This window comes from Crocodylus porosus, unplaced genomic scaffold, assembly GCF_001723895.1.
Source record: "Crocodylus porosus isolate Cpor-Errol unplaced genomic scaffold, CroPor_comp1, whole genome shotgun sequence".
In the NCBI taxonomy this organism is placed as follows: Eukaryota; Metazoa; Chordata; order Crocodylia; family Crocodylidae; genus Crocodylus; species Crocodylus porosus.
The window spans coordinates 235,351,819-235,376,550 of NW_017728886.1; the positions used below are offsets into that span (position 1 = coordinate 235,351,819).

Here is a 24,732-nt window from a genome sequence, read left to right on the forward strand (position 1 = left end):
TGCTGTGCCTGTGCCTGTGCCTGCTGAGGCAGTGGAAATTTCAGCATCCACATATGCACCCGCACCCCAGAAGTGAGTGCGTAGTGTGTTCCGGGTTCATTTTGAGCTGGCAGATGATCCCACATATGGTATCTGCCTGCGCTGCCGAGCCAAAACCAGCTGGGGCAAGGGAACAAAACACAAACACCACAGGGATGCTGATGCATTTCTACAGGCACTGCTCCCTCCCCTCCCACCTTGCCCTTGCTCCTCCTCAGCCTGGCACCAGTGGGACCATGTCCAAAATGAAGTTCCCCCCTCACTCCAAAGCCCCTGTCCCCCCAAAGCAGAGGCAGGCCACCCTGGACCAGTAGGGGAAAGGTGGACAGAAAGCGGGGCGCGTTGCAAGGGTGAGAGAGATCACCCAGCTCACTGGGGAAATGCTTGCTGTGGATGGCCAGCCTTTCTCCTTAGTTGAGTAACCAGGGTTCAGGCAGCTCATGGCGCTTGTGGCCCCATCATACCAAGTGCCTACATGCACAACCTTCAGCAGGACAGTGGTGCTTTCCCTGTATGAGGCAAGCAGGGAGTACTTGAGGGGGAAGCTGCACAAAGCAGGTCCGCAGGTGGCTTTACACTTCATCTTGGACATCTGGAGCAGCCAGGGTGGAGATCACACCTACCTCTCCCTCACAGTGCACTGGTGCAACCAGTCAGGCCATCAATGGGCTCTCCTTCAAACCGAAGTGATGGATGAGTCCCACATGGCAACAAGGATCATGAACCTTTTGGTGCAGGGGTTGCTTGTTAAGCAGGGTGAGCTTACCCGTGGGTTCATGGTCACCAACAATGAGGCCAATATGGTCAAGGCGATACATGATGCCAACTTTGTTGGCATCCGCTGTGTGGCACACAAGTTCCACCTTATAGTCAGAGATGCCTTGGAGGGGAACAGGGCTGATGATGATGGTGCCAGCACTACCAGCAAGCTCATTTAAAAATGCAGGAAGGTGGCAGGCTACTTCCACCATAGCATCAAGGGGGTCAAGATGCTGCAGGATAAAGAAGCAGAGCTGAACATTCCACAGCACAAAATCATGCAGGATGTGGAGACTCAGTGGAACTCTACATACCTGATGCTCAAGAGGTTGGTGGAGCAAGAGAAGGCCATCCATGAGATGGCCTTGCTTGGGGAGATTGGGATCAGTGGTCCCCTTAACAAAACAGAGTGGGATACCATCTCCCAGATTTTGGTCATCCTCAAACCCTTCCTCAAGGCCACCGAGACCCTCAGTTCTGGTGATGCCCTCCTTAGCCAGGTGACCTCTGTAGTGAGGGAACTTTAGAGCCAAGTGGAGAGCTTCCAGGGGATCAGTGTTTCTGGCTGGGGCAAGCCACTGTCACTAGACATGCAGGCACTGGTGAGGCGGCTGAAGGAGGGCATCAGGAAATGGCTTGACCCTGTGTGGTCCAGTATGGTCCATGTGCTGGCTGCCATGTGTGACCTGAAGGTGAAGGGCAGCATATGCAGCAACCAAAGCCTGAATAAGTGAACAGAGTCAGAGAGAGTGAAGAGAGTCAGAGAGGCAGAACAGTGAAGGCAGTGGGATATGGAAGAGGGGGATCCACTGTCTCATGCTAACATGCCATCCACCAGCCAGTCTCCTCCTCTATCACAGGCGCTGCCAATGTGGGCCAAGGGCATGGCTTCCATGGTTGGGTCCAGAGGCACCAGACCCCACCATCAGGCAAGTAGCACTCAGCACTCACTTGGTGGCTGCCTATCTTGCCAAGGACATGGAGCCACTGCTGTGTGACCCCTTGGCTTATTGGGCAACCCGCAGCCAGATGTGGCCAGATCTGGCCACGTTTGCCCGCGAACACCTGTCCTGCCCACTGACCAGTGTTCCAACAGAGAGGGTGTTTAGCATTGCTGGGGATGTAGTGACACCCCACTGCACCTGCTTGGATCCTGGTTTGGTGGAGCAGCTGGTGTTCCTCAAGGTGATACCTCCCACTGCTAGGGTTTCCCAAGCTCCAGGGTGGAGTGAATGCCACCCTCCTCACTCCATCCACACCTATTTCCTTTTTTCCTTTTTTAAAAACCATTTAATACCCTGTTCTCAGAGCTGAAGGAGGGCACTCACTGCATCACCTGCCAGCAGGGGAAGAACATGTCCCTGCTAGGCTTCCATGCCAGGATGAACTTGGAGGTATGGGCTGGGAGGAGGAGACCCCAAGGTCCTGGGCATGACCACTAAAACCGCACTCTGCCCTTTCCATTTTCCATGACCGGCTTTCTTGCCTGAATTGCATGCCAGTCTCTGGCTTCTTTACTATTCCTTCCATCTAGGAACAGCACACACACCAACTGCAGGTGCTTCCTCGGCCTGATGAAGGGTTTTTCAATCCAAAATCTTGCTAAGATATATTTCTGTAACTAACTATTTAGTTGGTCTGCTAAAAGATAGCAGATTAGATTGACCTAAAAGAACTTATCTGCCAGTGCCATGTCCTTAGGCCAACATTCTTAGCACCTGACCAGAAGGATGCAGGGCCCTGGGTACATCTAAGCCCCAGGGCTGGCAGGAAGAGTTTTCTGGCAGCTGCTGGAGAAGAAGCTCCTGCAGGAGAGGAAAGAAAGGCTGTCACAGTTTGGCTGCCCAGCTCAACGTGCTGCAGTCTTGGGCACAAGTATAAATGCAGTGCCCAGGAGCAATAAATTCCAGTGTGATATGCACTGGACTGTATTGCTTTGCCTTAATAGCATGTGTAGATGAGTCACCTGGGTCCTAGTCTGGACCCTTGCTCTCAATGAGGCAGGAACTTCCCCACTGTACTGCTTTCCATTCATTTTCTCCAATGACTGAAATATGCAAAGGACAGTAGCTCAGTTTCAAAAGCAATGCTGGAGACTAGACCAGATAACACCTGACTTGTGACATGGTGACTTGAGCACTGTGCTAGGAAATTGGGTAGATGTCGGTGCAAAATCCTTCTGGGTGAGGGGGAAACCTAAAACCAAGATGCCCTACTTCCCAGACAAGTGCCCTAACCCCTTAGCTATTAGGGGAGGGCCTTTCCATGATTTAGTATTATCTCACACCTCATACTCAATCCTCATGGTTTTTTCTGGCTCTTTTTTCAAGAGTTACATGAACTACGAAAGCTCTGGAAAGACCCAGGTTGAAGGGGCAATACAAAAGTGGGTGGGTATTTTGTCTTCGTCTTGACTGCTGAGACACTTATCCAACCAGGCCAATTTCAACCCTATTCAGTTCTACTGTGAGTATATATTCTAGCTGCTAGTGGAGTCTCTCTCCAGTTTTTTCACAAATGGACTAGGAAAACCTGGCTTGGGTATCTCACTCCATTAAAGGTAAATATCCTGAGCAGAGGATGGTTAGGCACCAGAAGGCAGATGCTAAAAAGAACTCAAGTGCCACTTAGGCAAAATTTAGGTAACTAATGCCAAAAGAATGAGCCACAAGCCCTTCCTGCCTGCTGTATTAGTTACCTGAGAGGTGACAAGTGCCCAAATTTTCTCTAGAAAACAAATGTAGATGCCCAGGACTGGTACCCTCATGGGCATTAAGATGTTCCTTTTTGCCATGTCACACTCAAAGTCATTTTGGGTTTTACAAACTATACATCCCTGCACATAGGTCCCCTGAGGGGCCTGAATGGGTAGGTGTGCTTAGAACATGGCTAGCACACCCTGAGAGCAGAAAGTTTGGCACAAAGCATGGCAGGAACTAGCACTTCCTTTCAAACACGTGGGAGGAGGAGATAGTAGTGAATCTGCCTTTTACTCAATGGCTTAGTGCAGGGGTTAGCAACATTTTTGGCTAGAGTGCCAAAATACATCCCAGCCTTGACCCATGCCTTGACTTGGTGTGCCGGGGCAGACCACAGGGGAGCTGCAAGGGGTCTGATCCTCATTGCTGGTGGTGGCTGCATGAGTGCCTTCAGGCTGACAGTGGGGAAGGGGCTGAGTTGTGCTGTCTCAGCCCCTTCCCTGCCTTGTGCCCTGAGGCACGCATGCAGTCGCCACTGGCACAGAGCCAATGCTGGGGCTCTGGAGCCCAGTGAAGCTGTCTGCAGCCTGCCTGCCACCTGCCACAGTTGCCTAGAGCCCAGACTGGTTATGGCAGGCAGCTGGGAGGCTGCAAACAGTCGCACTGGGCTCCAGGGCCCCAGCTGGGCTCCATGGCAGTGTCAGCTGCACAGGTGCCTCCATGTGGATGGTGGAGGAGGGGCCTGGGGCAGCACAACCCCATCCTCTCCCTTGCCATCCACCCAGAAGTGCAACTGTAGCCGCTACTGCCACAGAAACTGGCTGGAGCTCTGGAGCCTGCTGCAGCTGTGTGAAGCCTCCTGACTACCTGCTAGAGATGGCCCAGGCTCTGGGCAGCTGTAGCAGGCAGCTGGCAGGCTGCAGCTTTGCCCATCTCTGGAGCCCCATGACCAGCTCCCTAACAACATGCCTCCAGGTGGATGGTGGGGGAGGGGCTGAGGTTGTGCTACCCAGGCCTCTCTCCTGCCATTAGCCCAGAGGCATGTGTGCAGCCTCCACTGTCGCTATGGAGCCTGGCAGGAACTCTGGGGCTCTGTGTAGCTGTTTGCAGCCCCCAGGCTGCAGCTTGCCTGGCTCTGGGCAGCTGTTGCCAGCCATGGACCCCAGGCTGCTTGCAGCAGATCTTGCAGCCTCCCAGCCACCTGCCACAAGCAGCCTGGGCTCCATAGCCAGTGGCTGCTGCATAGGAGTGGCCACTGGCACATCCCCAGAATACAAGATATCCCCTTGGTGAGGGGTGGGTTCCCTTGGCCAACCAGTGGTGAGGGGTGAGGCCATGGGGCCCCTTGGCCAACTGGCAGCAAGGGGCTGGCCCACCAGGAAAAGGCTGCTTCCCTCCCTCCCTCTTTCCCTGGCTGGGAACTGTGATCCTCCTGGCTGTGCACTGCTCTGCCTCTAGGCACAGTCAACAGAATCCTGAGGACAAATGATTGACATGCATTTCTACCAATGAACTGAAAAACAGGACTTTTTGCAGTGTGTTCCTCATTCAGAAATGGACAGGGGACAGAGGGTTTTAAAACAGGACGGTCCAGTATAAAACAGGATCAGTGGCCACACTGCAGCTGCCCAAAACCCAGATTGGCTTGGCGTGTCGAACAAAATGGCCTTGAGTGTTATGCTCTGGCACGTGTGCTGGTGATTGCTGACCTCTGGCTTTGTGGTTAGAATAGCTACCCTGCTCCTTTCAGCCGGAAAGGATTCAACCCTACATCTCCCACCTCCCAGGAGAGTGCAGTAACTGTTAAGCTAGAAAACAGCCTAGGATGAAGGTAGTTTCCAGCCCTTCAGTTGAGGCTGGATCATTATGCGGCCAAGAATTCAAGATTTGTAGGGCCAGAAAGAATAAGCAAGATGCTCATGGGTGAGGGACCTCTGATGGGGGGCTGGGGGGAGGGAAAGAGGCCTGCGTTCTTTTCCCTGTTTCCGCATTTCATTCTATGACTTCTAACTGCAAAAACCAGAAACAATCTCTGCAGCAGTTCCCAGTCTCTGAGACCCTGGACCCTCACTATCAGAGCTGCAGTCAAGCATGTTGGTAACTGGGGCAGGTTTTGTGCAAAGTGAACTCCTAGGTGCTACTATGTAACATTATTTCCATTTGATTTGGCATCCCCCATGTGAAAGCATCATTTTTTCTAGCCAGGTCTAAAAAAAAAATAGGATGATGAAAAGAAAGGAAAGAGCAGCCATCTATACCACGGCAACATCTAAGTCCAGAAGATGTTTTGGGGCTGCAAATCCTCCTGCTGCAGGTAGGAACCTAAGTCTGGGGAACAGAGGATTTCAGACCCACCCTTCTCTTCAGCATTCCTCATGGGCTGGCTTGGATGTCCTTCCACTCAGCATGCAGCTATTGTGAATCCTCTTCTTGGGTTCCAAAGTCTCTTCATTTACTATGTGAGGAATTTAGGCCTTCAATTCCAGCTTATGAATTAATGAGTGAAGTTAGGTGCTTAAAAGTGGGGTTTCATTGTGGTTTTCTGCACTGGCAGGCCCATGCCCCTTTGTTGCCTCCTATTTCTGCCTGTTACTCCTGATCTCTCCCTATTCAATTAAGAATCCCTTCCTTAAGCTGTCCCCATGCAGTATCCCAGGATTTTGGGGCATACAATTTCACTAAGTAGCAAGGTGGCTAGTGGTCAGGCCTAACAATGCTGAATGAATTACAATGGAAATACACTTGAGGGTTTGACTATATTCTTGACAGGTGCTGAAGGAACACTTCAGCCTTAGGCTTCCAAAGAACATGCCTAAACTGAGCAGGTGAAATTTAAACACAATCTTAATTTTAAGCAATGGGAAGGTTCATTAATTTCAGTGGAACTGCTTAAGTACCAGTGCTCAGCACTCTGCAGGATCTAGTCCTCAAAAGAGGAAGGTCTGTGGTTTTGGCACAGGTTTCATTTGTAACCGGAGATCAGCTCCTGGTTCTGTTGCAGATTTCCTAGCTGACCTCTGGCAAGTCTCTTTATGCCTGAGGTTGAGATGATGAGAGATTCTTTCTCTCACCCTCTGCCTTGTGCATTTTGTTTGCAAGCTTTCCAGGGCACGAGCAGTCTCTTCCTGTGCATAAGCTTAGGATCTCTGGGACTCTGAGTGATCCTACTGTAATACAAAATAATATTTAACATTATGGCTAGAAACCATGAGGCTGTGAAGGTGGCCTTCTTCATCAAAAGATTTTACTAACAATTTTTATGCCTCCATGGACAGCTGGTTCACAGTGACCAGCACCGTCAAAGCACTATTTTTACTGTCCCTCCCAAACTGCTCTGAACTAAGGAATTAATTCCACAGGGCAGTAATTTAGCCCCTGGGTGGCAGGTTTTGAATTCCCCTAGGAAGTCTTAGTGCTTGGAGTTGAAGTTTGTAGTAAATGGTGAGCAATACTCCTCTCCCTTCCCACCCTTGAGGCTATTTCTGGTGTGTGGGAGCTAGAGAAAGAAGGGCAGAGAGATTGTAATGTAAATCTTGCTGCTTTATCCCTCTCACACCCTGTGCATTAGATAAACAAACAGCCATCTCCATGTACTTTGTTTTTGCAGCCAAACAAAGGCATTTCAGTAAATCCATATATGGCTGGAGCCACATGAAACTTCTGTGGTACTTTCACCAACCTTGGGAAGAGCACATTTTTTCCTGTATCTAGAAAAAAGAAAAACAAATTTAGAAGACAGAATGAAGTGGAAAGAGAACATCCAGGTGTAGAGGATAAACCAGTTTATTGAGAAGTTTGCTCTTCCCAATGCAGTAAAGGAAGCAAATTCTACAATAGCCCTCTTTTATTTACAAAGTTCTCAATGCGTTGCACAGGGAAAAGTTTGCCAAACTCAAATGACCTGAAAGCTTGAGAAAACATAGATACCTTGTCTGATCCTTTTCTTAAACACTGGAATAAAGGAAACGGGTAACATCATTAAGTGGCATATTCCAATAGCCACCCACCTTCTGTAGTAGTACCTACTTGCACACAGCAGGCCTGATTTGGGGTCCAGATCTGCTGTACTGAGTGGAGGGCATGATGGTAAGAGGAAAGAGGCAAGGAGGGGTTGTCAGGTAACCACTTGGGCACTTTGGTATCTCTTCACTGATAGCTTAGGACTAACTAAAACTACTTCCACTGGGGGTCTAAATAAGAAATTAAATGGACTTGTGCATGTATGTACAACATCTGGAGCCAGCGGGGACAGACTTCCTGCTGAGTCTGTGGCTGCAGGGAATCCTGAACTAGGGTCTTCTCCACCCAGTGTGACCAAATGTTCTTAAAAGTATTGATCTTTAAAAACAAAAGCAAGGCAACCAGAAATCTGTGAAGAAGCCTGTGAAGAGGGTTATTTCAGCAGGCGCTCATGCTACATTGTCCAGAAGCCAGACTGAATGCTTTCTTTTTTAACTTGGTGGGGAAGTAAATATAATTTGCTACGCGTTCTTCTTAGATACTCCCAGCTTATGTAAGTAGAACAAGATAAACTATGTGGGAGAAAGTGTTAGCATTCTCCTGTGCAAAATGCAATAACAAAACTTACATGGAAGCTCCAAGAGGTACAGGCTAGTGTCCTTACTACAGGACTAAGAACAAGGGACAGGAGAATTCTGTGTTCTTTTTGTGCCAGTTCCCTTTGTGATACTGGCTAACCTTGATGCCTCCATTTCCCTACAAGTAAAATAGCCTACTTCAGAGGGCAGCTGTGTAAAGATCTATGATTATAAATGCAAGGTGGGCAGTATTATCCTGCCATTGCTTAAAAGTTACTAACACTTTTTTACATGCCTCTAGGACTGCTTCTGGGCCCTGACTACGTATTTTATTACAAAATGGCCATTTTCAAGGGCCACTTTCCTTTTTTTTTCCCTTTTCATAGTATTGACTTTATAAAGTTAAGTGGGACAATAATAGCCAGTACAACTAAAGCTTTATTTGCTGATTTAAACTGTACTGAATGAAAAGCTTTTTCCTGAGACTCTTTGGACTGTTTACTATGTTTTCTGAAGCACAGAGAAAGTAAACATGCTTTTATTTAGAGTCTGTCCTTCATGTTCCCCTGAATGAAAGATTGTAGACTGCCAGAAAGAGTCATGGACAGATTTTATCTGTTTTAGGACACAATATTAGGGCAAAAAGAGATCCTGGGAAAAGTCACTTGATTATCATAGGATCATAGGAAAGTATGGCTGGATGATAGTGAAAACAACTAAAATGCCCAGAGAAAAAAAAATTAGCAAGTGATACAGAAGTTCCTCTTCATAGCAGTGGATCCAGCTCCCTACTCAAGGCAAAATCATACCTGACTAAACCATCCCAGTCAAACTATTTCAACTGGATATTTTTATATCTTTGTTTTTTTAATAAAGTCACGGCAATTTTGGAAAATTCATTATTAGACCTAGATCTTCTACTGAGCTTTTGAATGTGCTCTGTGCATATGTAGGGTTCAGTCTATACAGCATATTGCAGCAGTGGAGTCATCAGGTGCACTGTGATCTGGATTACCCGAACACTAATCACAGGCCCAGGAGACAAATGTGGTAGGCATGTACACAACTGAAGCGACTCTGTAGGAGCTTTGAAACAGCTTTGCCTTCAAAAGTTTTTTTTTGGAAAATAATCTCATTAAATATTTCTGCCATTTAAAAAGGTAGATATCTTAAAGGCTCTTTTTCCTAAGGTTCATCCTGTCACAGTTTAAATCGACTAACAGCACTACCTACTTCATATGTGAAGCTGGCCCATGATTCTGAAGATTTTCTACTTGATGACTAAAATAAAGATTCCCATTGCCTGTGTATGAAATCTGGATCAAACCTGGACAGGTGCAGGGAGAGCATATTTTTTACTGGTAGAGCACTTAAACAGCCTCAACTCTGCCTTGGTGCCACAGAAAGCAATACTCGATATAATTAAAGATTCTAGTGTTTGTGGTTGTCAGATTAGATTAAACCGATTTTAAAGACATGTTTTTCTTCCCTACTGCATTACAACATCATTAAAGGGCAGTGTTAGAGTTGTATGGGTAACCTAACTGCACACTTCTATGCCTTGAAATATAATTGTACAGAAACAATTTGTTCCTTTTTATAAAGAAATTTTTCGTGTTCCAAGTCAAGTCAGCCAAATCAAGTCCAAATCTGTGAGTCAGTCCAGGACCATAAGTGGCCCACAACTGGCAAACACCCTCCATCCCCACCAGGGGCTTCAGATATTTCCAAAGCTTTTGGCAGGCATCCTATGTGCAGGCCCAAGCCCGAAGTCTTGGGGTTCAGATGCCGCCACGTTTCACCTGCCCTCAGCCATATGGCCACAGGAGCAAGCTAAGGAAGAGTCTTCCATTTCCATAAAGTGGGCTTTAAGCTCCAACACCTCGGCGGGTACTAAACCATGCCAGAAGAACTGTTATGCCTGGAAATGCTTAAGGAAAACTACCTTCTTGGACCTGGATACATGGTGTTTCCCTGGCCTCCTTTCCTGCATTTTGGTGCTTAGGCTGGCCTCCCTGCCTCTCCTCCTGCGACAGAAACAGTTATTGGGTGGATCAAAATAGCTACAGAAAAGCTATCTAAGATGTTCCATCAATGTGAGCAAATGGCACGCAGTGGATTGGTTGCCTACTGCTTAGGGCTGTTGTCTATCAGCAACCACCTCCAATGATGTATCTGAGAGTGGTGCCATGAGGCACATTCCACCCACTTGTTCCTGCTCCACATTTGCCAAATCCCTAGAATGAATGCCATGCAACTACTTCAAGGCAGCTCTGAGTGCATGCCAATAAATACATTTGAGATGGTGCATGACATCAGTGCTGCATACATGCTCAGGACTGGTTTGAAGAGGTCATGCTGCTTCCTTTCCAAGCTTTGGCACATGTAGGGAAGGAACAGGTAGGCATGCCACCCTTCAGAGAGGCTCTCCAGATGTGGTAGAAATATTACAATCCATCTTCTGACTGAGCATTCCCACTGGCCAGCTTAATAGACAGGCAGGAGATGTGTCTGCTTTGGAGACTGAACAACTTTCAACTCCAAAAATGGCTTCTTCAGCTCTAGACAGAAACATCATAGAGACCTCAGCACTGCTGCTGCCTCTGCTATTTTGAGTTGTGGATAAATAGGGCATTAGTTACCAGTGTTATACATCTGGCATCTCTCAGGAACACTAATTCCATACCCGCTTATTCAAAAAACAGCCCATAACCAACTCTTTTATTTTGTTTACTGTATTATGCAAATAATGTCCAAAGTTACCTTAAAAGAGATGCAAATCATCATTTTATATAGAAAATAGCAAAGCTTCATATCTCGTCCTATAGCTAGGAAATATTTGACGATCTGTGGTTCTCTGTTGCATCGCATTTCTGTACTCACATTTGGTATGTAAATATTAAAGGGCATGAAGTTGCTAAACAGATTGTAAGCAGATCAGTCTGGTGAATTCAGACTGAAGAGTTTCTGTGTGGTTTAACAGATCCATGGATACTGCATATTAGGAAAACATACATCTTGAAGGGCTTGTTCGAAAACATCAAAATAATGAAGTTATATTTTTAACTTAGATTTTTAATTTTTTTTATTGTAGTTACAAGTGAATATTAGAAATTAGTTCACTGTTCTGTCTGGCAAACCCGCCCCCCTGAAAAAAAAAGAAAAGAAAAGAAAAGAAAAAAAAAGAAAGAAAAGCAGTCACAGAGACTAGGCTAAAATTATCTGTATAGTTAATGAGTTAGACCTTGATCCTCAGATGACTGATTAAAATCTATATATGTGGCTTAAAGAAAAATGGACAAAATAATCATAAATAAAATGTCAGTAACAAGTTTGATACAGAAGATGACTACAAAGGGAAGTCTATAGGAAGGATTAATGTTATATTGTGCAAGTCACAAAATTAGTAGGCAGGCAACTGCCTTTGAACTTGCATGCAGTTTGTATCAGCAGCTGACAACGATATTGCGATGTGCAAGCAAAAATACAGTAAACCTTTCATACTAAGAGAACATCTGTTCTCTCACTGAACTTTAAAATGTTGTCTGGATATAAATATGTATATTTCACATCCATCTACCTGGTAGTCTTTTTGTAGTTCCCTCAAAACCAATTTAGGTACTGACTTCAATTAGTAACCCAAGTTAACCTTATTTGCATGTCCTGTGTATTCCGGCCAGTACCGGCAAGTCCAAACAATGCAAATATTATCTGTAAATGAAGTAAGTAATGCAAACATAAGGTAAGAAAGTCGTAGACAGTTGAATTCTGTGCGGCTCTTCATAGCAGTAATGCCATAGCAAAACTATCGGCTGCTATGCAAACCAGCATGTATGAAAAACAGTGGTTGACTGGAACAGTAAATAAAACTGTCATGCTAATTGTTCTGTAGACAAGACATAGATTTTAAAGTATAGACCACTTAGCCATCATCTTTATACAATGTATGGCTTCTTTTTATAGCATAAGAGAACAAGATTTGGTCTGGATGGAAAATGCTGTTAACTGGTTTTCCAGTCACTTCAGTGATAAATAGACAAATACAACTTATAAAGACCTTGCAGATTGTCGAGAATGAGCAGAAGACTGGACTAGACAGAACTTGTTTGACTGCTCAGTTAGAGCTTGAAAGCAACGCACATAAAATTTGATTTCAGTCTTCTGCTTTGAGCAGAAAACCTCCTACAGCCAAAGAAACCTGATATTTTTCAGGGCACATTTTCCTTTACCCAACAACTCCATACTCAATAGAGAGGATAACTCATTATTTTAAATGTCCATAAAATGGGAGGGAACACTAACCTATTATTTTTCACCTTTACCATGAGCTTTGACCTTGGACCAGTTTGTTTGTGAGGGTGGAAACATATTCAGTCTCCAGGTTAGCTCACTCTAAAGAAATCTCCTGAGAACAGACTGCCAAAGACAGCTTCGTATCGCCCCCCCAACACAAGGACAACAAACTTCAGTTTAAATTACAATTTGGACCTGATCCATAATTGCAGATGTGACCAGATAAATGTGTTTCCTGTAAAGTCTAACATCAGCATTTCCATCTGACTGAGGTTGGATGTTCAAAAGTGCTGGTCATTGGCCTTACTCTGCTTCTACAGACTTCATTGGAGATAATGAAAATCACATCGTAAAAGTTAGTGAAATACAAAAATAAAAACAGAAAGGAAGGCAATCCTTATCATGGGCTTAGTTTATGTTCAAGAACGCTTTGCATTCAAAAGCCTGTCTAACTTTATCCCAACTATGTAGTTGATCCAAGAAAAGAAATGGGCCAGAAAACTCCTTGCCTTTCTTGTAATCATGTAAAAATATTCTGGGCCCAATAGGTGAAATCCTGGCCACGCTGCAATAAGTAAGAGTGTTCATAGACTAAAATCAGACTAGTGTTCATAATTTATTGTTTTTTGAAGACCCACACCCTGGGAGGCTCAAGCAGATTTATTATGGTGGTACCAAAATTTCTTATTAGAAAGGAGTCAGTTGTAATGAATAATCCATGTTCTTTATTGCTTGTGCAGACTTTAGGTTTTCTCTAATTTGTTATCCTACTCATAGAAGTGGTTTTATGAATAAGTTTTGGGCAGGAGAATGCACAATTTATTGCCAGCATTTGTTATTCAGAATTCAATCTGCATTGATAATTTGGATTGGAAATACACGTTACAAAGTATTGTTTCTGTTTCCTATGTGGGTGAATAACTCTTATGCCCTGTCTGTTTTTCAGGTTTCAGTAGTTTTTATCCAAAAATCAGTTGTCTAAATCAAGATTATGAAACTAATGAAAATTGTTCTGTGGACTTAATTGACTTAAATCTGGTGTATGCTGATTTAACCAAATTTGGCTAGTAATTTTTGGATATAGACAAGGCCTTAGTCTTGGGTTTGTCCCCAACTGGTTTCCTGGAAGCCTTTTTGCTACCGTAATTGCATAGAATGAACAGAGCTGAATCTGTTATAATACTTGCTCAAAACACTCACTATTTCTAGGAACACCCTCTTCAATAAACGCCTTCATAAAACTAAAAAACAGTGTATGAACAGGGCTGATGCTGAATTCAGGCTGTAAAATGCTTTAGGAATAACTTAATCTCATGCACTGCACTTTCTAAAGAGGAGTTGGGGCCTTTCACTAAAGGATACCAGGGTTCAAAAAGCCATTTACACTTTTCACCGAATATATCCTCTTGTGAAATAAGATCAATCTCCCCCTTTCCTCGTGTCTCAGTCTCTGGTGAAACTGACTTTCAGGTCTGTGCAGGTGAAGGTTTCTTCCCTGTGGAAGAGGATTTTATATAATGGCTTAGCTTTATAGCGTGTTTTGGCTCTGACAAGTTTATGTTTATAAAGCAGGACAACAAGCTTTGCTTTCTAGTGTTCTTATTTTCCCCCTAGAATGGCTGAATTTGCCTAGAAGATGGTGCCAAATCTCCTACACCAGCTGCTATTAGTCATTCTTCAAATCCAGCTGTATTTGTTTGTTCCTGCCCTGGTGGATCTCCTTTCCTGGTGATATGCCTTCTTCACTGTGAAAGCCACTGGCTTAGAACTGGGTTGTTCCAAACCATGTGCAGTTCTGTTTGAGGCTGGCAGAATTTCTCTTGTTTCCTGCCTCTGCAAGAATGACAGCACCTTGGTGGATCTGCTCCCCTGGGGAATATCACATAGCACGGGAACCATCAGCAGCAGGCAGTAGGTGCTGCTGGGGCACTGACTGGGGGCAGTTGCTTTTGCAAGCAATGTGTGGGGCTAAGGTGACTAGAGCATCAGATGCTTTTAAAAGCCTTTGGCTGGGAGAAGCTCCAAGGCAAGCTGCTCACCTCTCCCAGGGCGCAAACAAGCCTGCACAGTGATGTTTAACCAAGCAGAACCTCTCCCGTGCCCTTTTCTGGCCTGATCAGGGCTGCAGATCTTGTGGTCAGAGGCTGAAGAAGGGGAGATGCCATTGGGGAACAGACCCGCATGTCCGTCGGGTAGCATTAGTGACACTGCTGCCAAACAGCCCTCTTTAGAGGGCAATAAACGCTGGTAACCGGGCGAGATCCATCCTCTCCCTGCAGGCAGCCGCCTCAGCCTTCACTTCCCCAACCTGCACATCGCGTGGCGGAGATTGTTGCACCGCGGAGCAGGATTAGCATGGGGTAGACACGCTCAGAGCGGCCCAGGCCTAGGAGAGACCCGCACGGACCTGGGATTTCACCCAGACCAAACCAGCCCAGACCAGCCCGGCTCGGCTCGGCTCGGCTCGGCTCCTCTCCTCCCAGCGCAGCTTCCTTCGCAGCTCTCCCGGGCCAGCCCCGCCGAGCACTGACTTACCTGGAGCCCGGCAGGGGCCTTACCTGAGCGCGCCTCTGCCAATGGCAGCTCACCTGAGCGCGCCTCCGTCCAATCAGCTCGCGGCTCGGCCCTGCCTGCTGTCCTCGAGTGCAAGAATCCGGCTCCTCCTGAGAAAGTTACCTGTGGGGTGCGGGGCCGCGGCTTCCCGCTCCGGCCTCCTCCGCAGCCAGGGGGAGGGGGCTCTACCTGTCCGACCTCCTCGGCGGCGGGAGAGGTAGCGGGGGAAGGAAAGCGGAATTACCAGTAGCTCTGGTTCTGCCGTCCCGGGCGTTCACACACCTTCACCTGCACAGACTTGAAAGTCCAGTTTCCCCAGAGAGACTGAGGCACCGGGAAAGGGGAGAGAGTTCATTGGATCAAACATGTCACAAGAGACGGACAAGTAAGTGATCACAGACCTGCTGCTGCTCCGGGCCCATCGGCCCGACTGGTTTGTTGTGTTTGGTGGTGGCTGCGGACCTGCTGGGGTTAGGTTTCCTCCTCGGGAACAGGCGCCGGGCGGAGGGCGCCCGCCTGCCGCCTGCGCTGCCCCCTCTCGCCCCGCACTTCTTGTCCCCTTTTACCCGAGTTTCCCCCTTCCTTTTGTTGTTCTTGTTGTTGTTGCGGGGGACCCCCTCATTTACCCCAGCTTACGGGAGCTCCCTGCATTTGCTGAAGGCCCTGGACGGAAAGTGCTGCGTGCGCTGGGCTTTTGTGTTGGTGCAACAAAGAGCTTTTATACTGGATCACAACGGCCATCTTCTTCCCTCCGCCGTGCACCGGGCGGGGGTGCCGTGTCCCGCCGGGCACGCCCGGGCCCTGGCTGGGGGCGGAGGTCGCGCTGCCCCTGCAGCCGGGCCGCGCCCGCGGTGGGACCCGCCGGAGAAGGGGCCCGGCTCCGCACCAGCCCCGGCCGGGCGGAGCGGGGCCGTGTTCAAAGTCAAGCTGCGATGCCCCCGGGCTGGCTTCAAACCGGCGCTGCCGCCCGCGGGGCGTCCGTCGGCACGTTGCGCAGCCCCCACCCCCGTGCGTGTCCCCGCTTCTCGGCCGGGGCTGCGCTTGGCCCCTGCCCCGAATTCCTCATTCCCGGGCCCGGCAACACGGAGCCCGCTGCAGCCCCGTCCGGGACGTCCCTGCGCGCCGCCCCGGTGTGTGCGGCCGGGCCCGCACACGTGCGCCGCATGGGCGAGCGACGGGCGGCTGGGGGCGGAGGTGGCCGCCGGGCGCAGGAGGGATGCGGCGGTGGGGGCGATGCCCCCGGCCTGCGAGGAGACGGGGCGGCGCGGTCCGTCCTGGCGGCTCCGCTGGGGACAGCAAGCAGGTGGGGAGGAGCTGGCGGCAGAGCCACCTGACCGCGGGCGGGGACTGCAGAGTGGGCAGACGAGAGCGCGTGTGGAGGCGCCGGGCTGGGCCGGGGGAGGAGCCGCCGAAGAAGCCACCCAGGGCTTAGCAAGGGGCTCAGGGGCACGCGTGTGCCCGGAGCTCGGGCAGGAGGGAGGGGTCGTGCACAGAGCGCGCGTGGGCTGAGGAGGCGCCAGGCCTGGAGAAGGGAGCAGCTTCCAGCGGGGCAGCCTCGCTGGGGAGGGCCGGAGTCGAGTCGCAGTGGATCCCGACCCGAAGGGATTTGGACTAGGATATTCAGGGGCAGGGAGGGGAGGCAAGATGTGTGGAGGCCGCAGGAAGGACAGTGGTGGAGCAGGGAGCCCCCTTGCTTTATCCCACCAGCCACGCTGGGGAGCACCAGGAGGACACGTTTTGGGGGCTGTTACCTCAGACAATACTGGCTCTTCTCACTAATTATGTCTATTCGCAATTTGTCTTTGAAACGTGTGGAAATATCCTAAGGTGCAGGGAAAGAAACCAAAAACAGAGGAGAGTCACTGGCTGCTGATACAGAGGTAGTGCTGTTTCTTAATGGCAGGACTGAGTGAAGGGTATTATTATTATTTTTGATGAAAGAAACCTGTTAGCGTTGCTTTTATCAAATCAGTTTCCAGTTCTGCAACTGCCTCTAGTGTAAAACCAATCTAGGAGAATAATATATTGTTCTCTTCCATATGGTATCTCCTTTTTTTTCTTTTTTAACAAAAATCTTCCTACAGGTCTGACAAGGTAGAAAGTTCATTATTTCTGTCAGCTAATTCTTGTCAGTGTAACAGGATATGTGTGTTTTTTTGCATTAAGGTAATCCTAATTTGTAGGCATAAGCGGTATGGAAGATACTTTATTCCTTTTTCCTGTGGTGTGTGCTAGCCCACCTGAGGACGTGCACCCTCTGGGCAGCACAGCTTCACAGGTGCTCCCTTTACGCCAGAATTCAGCTGTGGCAGAGCCAGTGAGCTAACCCCTGGATCCAGTGACTTTCTCTCATGCCAACTGTTATGTGATAATACTGAAGGATTTGATTCTAGTGCCAAACCAGGCACAGCAAGGAAAAAATAAAGCCCATTCTCTCACTCTCACCCACCCTTCAGCCTAGATCCTGTCCCGCCTGGATGCTTTTACAGATTTAAAGAACCCGAATGTGGCTCCTATCAGTCAGAGGAGCTAAGTCAGCTCTGAGGACACAGTAGTGGTGGTTGTGTGGCCTGGGAAGAATTTCTTTCCCCAGATGCTCTGAAGCACAGTCTCTCAGCTGTAGAATGCACAAGTTCCAGGATTTCCCCTATATTCAATAACTTTTTACTGTTAATCTATTCTACAGCAAGTGCATACCACTTGTAGATCATCAGATCACTGTTAAAACATGCATTTGTAATACAGAAGAATTAGAGCTTCAATTTTTAATGTGCTTAACAGGTTCATAGGGGGACAGATTTATTGTGGTCCTATAAAGGAAATATAGGGCAGCTGTTAAGACCTCTGTGGCAAATACCACTAAAGCAGGATCTTTCTCAGCAGTTGGAAAAGCTGAAAGCAAAGCTTGTTCTTCAGTATACACTGATAATTGCCCACAGCTACAAAGCCCATAGGAACTTGGTCTGGACATCAGTTATACATAAGACTCCCTAACAAGAACCACAGGCTATTCAGCTTTTTAACAGAGGAGACAAGATGCCTCCCCTCTGTTTCTTTGCCAGTCCTACGGCATTCTAGTCCATCATGGTGTCTGTGGTTGAATTCCTTCATGGATGCGGTAAAAATTTTTCAGCTGTTTTCTCACATGTGTGTTTCTCCATTACCTTTAAATAAGGATGTTTAATAGGGTAATTACCTGAGCTTTTTTTTCTGATTTGCAGATTCCCTTATGTTGGCAGCTCTTAATTCTTTCCACCCAAGGCCTAAATCCTTCCCTCTTAAATTGGTGTCAAGTTACAATTAGGTAAAGTATTATTCTCTTAGTTGTAAAATATTAGGCCAAACTTTTTTTTTTTGCAGCAGCTATTGGTTTGGCTACCTAAACTGTGAGTGCTTAGCATGAGAAATCAGAGGGCCTGATCTGCAGACGTGCTGAGCATCCCACCACTCCAGGGGCAGCCCTAGGTGCTCAAAACTTGCACTTTGCTAAATATGGAAACTTTGGTGTCCTTCAGAAAGTGTCTTAAGTATTTACCAAGTGGCTAAGCAGTCATTTTCTGAGCCGTGTATAGTACCTCACAAGCTTTGGAACTTGGGTTTAGTTGCAAAGAATCAAGGTTTCTAGTGGGTATGATTTGCTGTTATATTTGTACCGTTTCTTAGGGCTGGAGATTGTGGCCACGTGTAAAAACAAAGCTGAGTTGAAAGGAGCATTTTTGAAGGGCACTTACTACTAGAGAAGAAGCATTGATGAGAACAACTGCTTGCTCTTCTTTGCTTTGGAGAATGTGGAGGTGGGCCAGTGGGTTGTGCTCTGGCTGCTTTGAGAAATTCATCCTCATTGCTACCAATGGGATGGGATATTGCCTGATACCTCTAACTGTTTTTTGAGAAATATCAGTCCAGTTCAGCAGTGCTATAACTGGGGATGAGTGACCAGTGCAGCTCCCTGGGTGCTGATTTAGGATTCTGGGATTCATCACTGAATGAATCTATAGTTTGTTAATAACTCTCTATACATGTTATAGCTTTATAACTGGTGACTCAAACAGTAACAAGTAATAAGAGACAACAGCTAACTAGCTCTTTCCCTGCAGAGTAGATACACTATTTTACTTATCTCTAGTGCAATGAAATACATAAGGAGGAATAGAAATGCTGCTTCTGAAAGACGTAGCTAATTAAACCACAAGTGTGTGTGAACCGTGGGGAAATCAAATATTGCAACATACGTGTAACTCATGAATATGTACTTAACTACTCCCTCACAGGAAATGTATCTGCTGACTTCTTAGGTTTTGTAATAGAACACAATACTTGCTACAGAATTTATATATATTATTTTCCAGTTAACTAATTTTTGGGGGAAACAGTAGTTTTATATTGGAGAAGTTCTATCTCCCAAAAGGCCCTAACTGTTACATCTGTGCCTTCCACAGGATTGTAACATCTTCAGAGTAAAAGCCTTCTTGGTGATCTGCATTGTCAATACAGTTATTAGTAAGAATGCTGAGTAAATTAGAATGTTGGGGTCATGCTTTAAAATACAAAATATCCATAAAGCTTTTTTGTTGCTGCTTAGTGATTTAACGACAAGTTAGTGGCCAAAACAAGGTGCATATTCAATAATGTCATGTTTCTGTTTAAAAGAAGCAGAGTGCAGAGACTGAAATGGGACCTGATCCAAATTCTTTGAAGTAAATGGAAAGATTCCTATTGACTCCATTAGGCTATGAATTAAGCTAATGGTCCAGAGTCAAAAAATAGCCTCTCATTCTTTGAAGACAGGCCACACAATGCTGTTCTACCATGACAGGGAACACTTATTTCTGTAATTACTCAGGGATCAGTAAAAATTGATAGCTAACTAGAAGTGGTCTTTTACTAAAGGTTAAACCAAACTTTTATTTGAAACCACACAGGTACTTTAAAAGTTTAATTTGGGACAGAATATTGACAATGGGGGATGGCCCTCATTTCAGACTTTGCTCTTTAGTATTTTCCTTTTATGTCAAATACATTTTTCTGTACCTCATTATCATAATTAAAATACTTTTTCAAGATTAATGTATACCTTATTTATTTTGATATTTTATTAGTGATACAAATTTAAGTTTTGTAAGGAAAGTTTTAAAAAATCCTTTACTTAGATGGCACTGAATTTCTAAAAGGCTGTTTTACAATTGAGTATCTGTTCAAAATATATTTTACATTTCTCCCCCCTTCCCCTGACAACCCCAAGAAGTTAATGCAGGCAATGTAATTACTTTTAATCTTTTGACAAGTTGTATCTTGTTCAGATTTGTCATTATAGTGGAAGAGGAAAATTGTTGCAGACTTGCATGCAAATCTAAAACTAACAGTCTTTACCAGCAAACTAAGAGACTTTAATGGGAGTTTTGCCTCAGTAAAGGGCTGCAGGTTGAGCAAGTGGTCTGGTGTTGTTTTGCCTCTAACTTTCAAATAGTCTAAATACTCTGATTTTTGCTCTTCTCTGAAGTTATTCATGTACCTACATGTCTGTAGGATTGAGAATAAGCTTGTTATGTAGACTTTGCATCTTCCTTTCAAGCATTAGCTTTGACAAGGCATCAGACTACATGGATTGTTTTGCTGGGGACATTGTTATATTTCTTTATAGCTTTTAAAGGAAGCTTCATACAGGTAAGGTCCACATTTTATGGTCATTTCTAAAGTTTCCAACTGATGGCATATTTATGTTGTTTTTATTATCCGCCACTCACACACAAATGTATATTGAGTAGAGCTGGACCGAACAAGGAAAGTCAGGACTATAGTGAGGACATTGTCTTATATTATTTTCTTAATTTGTGTCCATTTTAGAGGCCCAGTTTCAAATGCTTTCAAGCTTGGAGAAAACTCAGAAACTTGGTTGTAGGCTGTAGACCTATTTCAAAGAAGGATTACTTGATGCTTGTTGTCATTGATCTGTTGCATACTGTACTCAAATTTGTTTCATTAGTGTCCTCTGTTCATTTACCTGTCACTCAAGCAGGACTTTCCTTCCAGATTAGCAAAGGTCTCATCCACATACAAAGTTGTACCAATTTAATTAGAGATTTGTTTCCAGATTCACAGGAGTATAGGGCTGGAAGGGACCTTGTGAGATCATGGGGTCCAGCCCCCCAGCTCTGGGCAAGAAAGACTGCTGGGGTCAAATAACCCCAGCAAGGTATGCATCCCATCTCCTTTTGAAGATCTCCAGGGTAGGTGCCTCCACTGCCCCTTCTGGGAGTCTATTCCAAAATCTGGTCACATGAACCGTGAAGTTTTTCCTTATATGCAGTCTGAAACCTTTTTCTAGGAGTTTGATCGTTGCTACTGGTTTTCCTCTGGGGCACTTTGGTGCATAGTTGTTTGCCTATCCCCTGATGCTCACCTTTGATATATTTGTAAGCTGCCACTAAATCCCCCTGAAGTTTTCTCTTTTCTAGGCTGAACAACCCCATATCTGTCAGCCTTTCCTTGTATGACTTGCTCTTCAGGCCTCTAATCGTACGAGTGGCTCTTCTCTGGACTCTCTCAAGCTTCTCCACACCCTTCTTGAGGTGCGGCACCCAGAACTGTATGCAGTACTCCAGCTATGGCCTCACCAATGGCGAGTAGAGTGGAGAATAACTTCCTTAGTTTTGCTTGAGATGCATCGGTTGATTCATGCATATTTGTTTATTTCTTAACACAGCACAGTTTTATATGGATTACTGTATGCAGGTTTAAAACTGGTTATAGCATTTTAACTTGTATTTATCTATTTACAAATGTTACTTAAGCTGATGTAAAATGAACAATGTGGACATGTGGTTTAAGTTTGGTGGTTGATGTGATGCCCATCTTCTGCCTGTAAATTTACAGGTGAAAGTATGCTACTTTAGCTAGCATTAAATTTATACAAGGCAATCCACTCACAAATTGTGGTGGCTAACCAACTTGAATTGAATTAGTTGAAACAGGTTGGAGTGTGTCTCCAGTTAAACTATGCTGTATCCTCCAAACTGTACACATTTGAGGTACAGTTGTAAATATAGTAGATCCACACCTATGTTATATAATCACATCTGTCTAGAGAATCACAACACAACTGAACAGCAAGGATCAGCGGGTCTGAGAAATTCCCAACTAAGTAAAGGTCTTATGTGCATTATCACAAAGATCAAGCATGTTGCTGTTGAAACCTCTCGCTAGGAAACAGAAGCAAGTCTGAGAGGCCTAATCTTGCTACTGAAATAAAATAATTAAATCAAGTGCACTCATATAATGAGTCAGTGGGGATAAGAAAGTAAAACAAGATAAACGGTGTAAATATAAATAACACGCCTGGCCTTCCCCTCCTCTGTAAGATGGAAGAAGGCAGCAAAATGCTCTGCTGTTATTTGTGATACAGCTCCTGTATGGTAGGGATGAACATTCTTCATTTGTCAAGAGAAGCTGAATCTCCTACAACCAGCCCTACCTGGCCTTTAACCACTGAGGTAGCTACTGGTCACAACCCTTTTTGCAGAGGAAGCATATTCCTGCAAATTGGTGATGTGCACCAGTGGAGCTGAAGCAGAGCAGGCAACAGAGAACCAGGGTAAGACGATGCACTAGTGCAAGTCATGGTTTATATCAGTTAGCACAGAATTAGTAAACAGGAGAGAGCAGTGATATATGTTATATGTTATATTGATGTATTTGTATATCACAAGCTAAAAACTCTGGGATATACAAAGCCATAGAAAGAGAGGGGAATAGAACTCTGCTTGGGTACAGTGCCAAGAGTGGCAACAAGGAGAGCACAACTCAGCCCAACCCAATGCAACCCATTCTTCCTGGCCACTTTCATCAGTGATTTAGTAACACCTGCTTACAGCCCTTTCTGCTGGGTCAGTGCATAGAATGGCCTGAGAAAAAAACTCCCATTCAAAACCATGTCTTCTTCATCAACATGCACACTAACCTGGGCCAGCATTCTGTTCCCCATGCAAAGATGATCACAATAGCATGTTTCCATCTCTACCCATTGGAATGAAAGTAGGCAACTGAAGAGTCAGAAATGGTCATTTCAGTAACCTAATTCTATCCTTTCCCCTCCTTGTGCTTTACTTTGCTGAGCCTATTCTCCTTTTCATCTTACTCACTTTGAGAAGAACCTTGCAGGGAGCAGGAAGTTCTGGGGGCCTCTCTCATTCTGGAGTCTTGCATGAGGACTATTGTGGGCTTAACAAGAGCCAAGTGATAAAAAAAATCCTGGAAATCCAAGTCCAGTGACAGGGGCAGAAAGAGGGATGAGATTTGTTTATAGGACTCAGCTTGTGTCCTCCCTAACAGGCAATGTGTTCTTTCTGTGTGTTAATGAGCCACACTGCAATAATGGGGGAACTTTCTTTGTGTGCATTCTGTGGAGAGACAGGGTGAGCTGAGTCTGATGACCTGATCTTGGGACAGGATAGAATCATACGCCACATCTGTTTCCCATTTGCTTTTGGCTGCTCATCTTAGAGGGTAGTGGCGTGGGCATGTGGCTATGAAGACCTATGCTGGGGACTACATAATTGCACTTATTTATTTATTAAATATATGTCCTGTCCTTTCCAAAAGGTGGTTTGCAATAAACAAAACCCTCCACACGACAGGATTCCTAAAACAACACCCCAGGAACCAAGAACTCCAATTCCCCGTCTTCCTCTCTAGTCACTGCCTCTGTGTCCAAATCCCCACGCAAGCAAGCCCTTCCACAAATCTCAGTTATGACTCCCAACTGACACTCCCATCTGGCTACAAGAAACCTCTTTCTTCTCACCCCTACTGCTCTGTCTCATCCCCAGTGGACGTCTCCTCACTGTCCCCTTCTCCCACTGTCCCTTTCAGGCCCTCACCCCTCTCCTACAGAGGGGCTGAACTGTTCCTCTTCCCTCCCCTACACAACTTCTTTCCCTCTCCCCAACAAATACAACCCTAAATTTGAAAGAACCCTCACAGAAAAGCAAGAAAGACCCTCCAGTAATGCCAAAGGACACCCTTAAGCAACACCACCTTCTTAGGGAGACCTAGTGTCTTTTGTCATAAAGTTTCCTCAGTCATTCTAAACCTCATGGTATTTGCATACTCTTCATGGACTGAATGGAAGTGGCCATGTACGGGAAATTGGGGAACAGGAGGAAGGCTGACAAGAAGAGTGGAAAAGTCTGAGATCTGTATTGTTGGTACGGTAGTTATTAGTATCTGCTAGTATCCCAAAAGCATGGGTGGTGGCATGGGTGTCTGGTGGTGGTTGTTTTTAAGGCAAATGTATAGTGGTACTTAAATGAGATGCTTGAATTCAAGAGGAGACTGGATAGGCACCTGGCTGGAGTCTTATGACCCCTCCCACCCCCAGTGCTCCTTCCTGCCCATGGCAGGGGGTCGGACTAGATGATCTATCTAGGTCCCTTCCGACTCACTGATTCTATGAGTCTATGAATTTTTATTTCGCTGAGCCAGTAATTTCTTCTAGGGTCATAAGATCTTTTAAAAAAAAAAAAAAGTCACCAAGTTGCCACTTTGCTCTCCTTTGTGGCCAAAACTTATTTCTTAAGTATTTTTTCTGTGTTAGGTTTTCCCTCCTTGCTCTCATTGGCAAATGCAGAACAGCTAAGAACTGCACAGTTCCTACAACCGCTGAAAAAATCCCCAGTCCATAGATCAAGGTTAAGGCGTATTGTTAATATGGCTTGTGAAGGCAAATTCTATGTATGTAATAAGAGGACTCATAGATTTCATAGACTTCAGGGCTGGAAGGGACCTCGGGAGATCATCGAGTCCAGCCCCCTGCCCAAAGGGCAGGAAGTCAGCTGGGGTCATAGGATCCCAGC

At 45.9% G+C, this 24,732-nt stretch overlaps 1 protein-coding gene across 3 annotated transcripts in view; it reads left to right on the plus strand.

Annotated features, from left to right (window-relative positions):
- The first annotated feature begins 14,985 nt into the window (after positions 1–14,985).
- The window catches only part of GRHL2 (grainyhead like transcription factor 2), a 112,548-nt gene continuing 102,801 nt past the window's right edge, over positions 14,986–24,732 (plus strand). For 2 of the 3 annotated variants that reach the window (XM_019551407.1, XM_019551416.1), the window contains exon 1: positions 14,986–15,266. In XM_019551407.1, the coding sequence (XP_019406952.1) occupies positions 15,247–15,266 (20 nt within the window). In that variant the 5' untranslated portion in view covers positions 14,986–15,246. Of the gene's footprint in view, positions 15,267–16,496; positions 16,762–24,732 lie in introns of those variants that run through there. The other variant, XM_019551424.1, reaches the window with a different exon arrangement.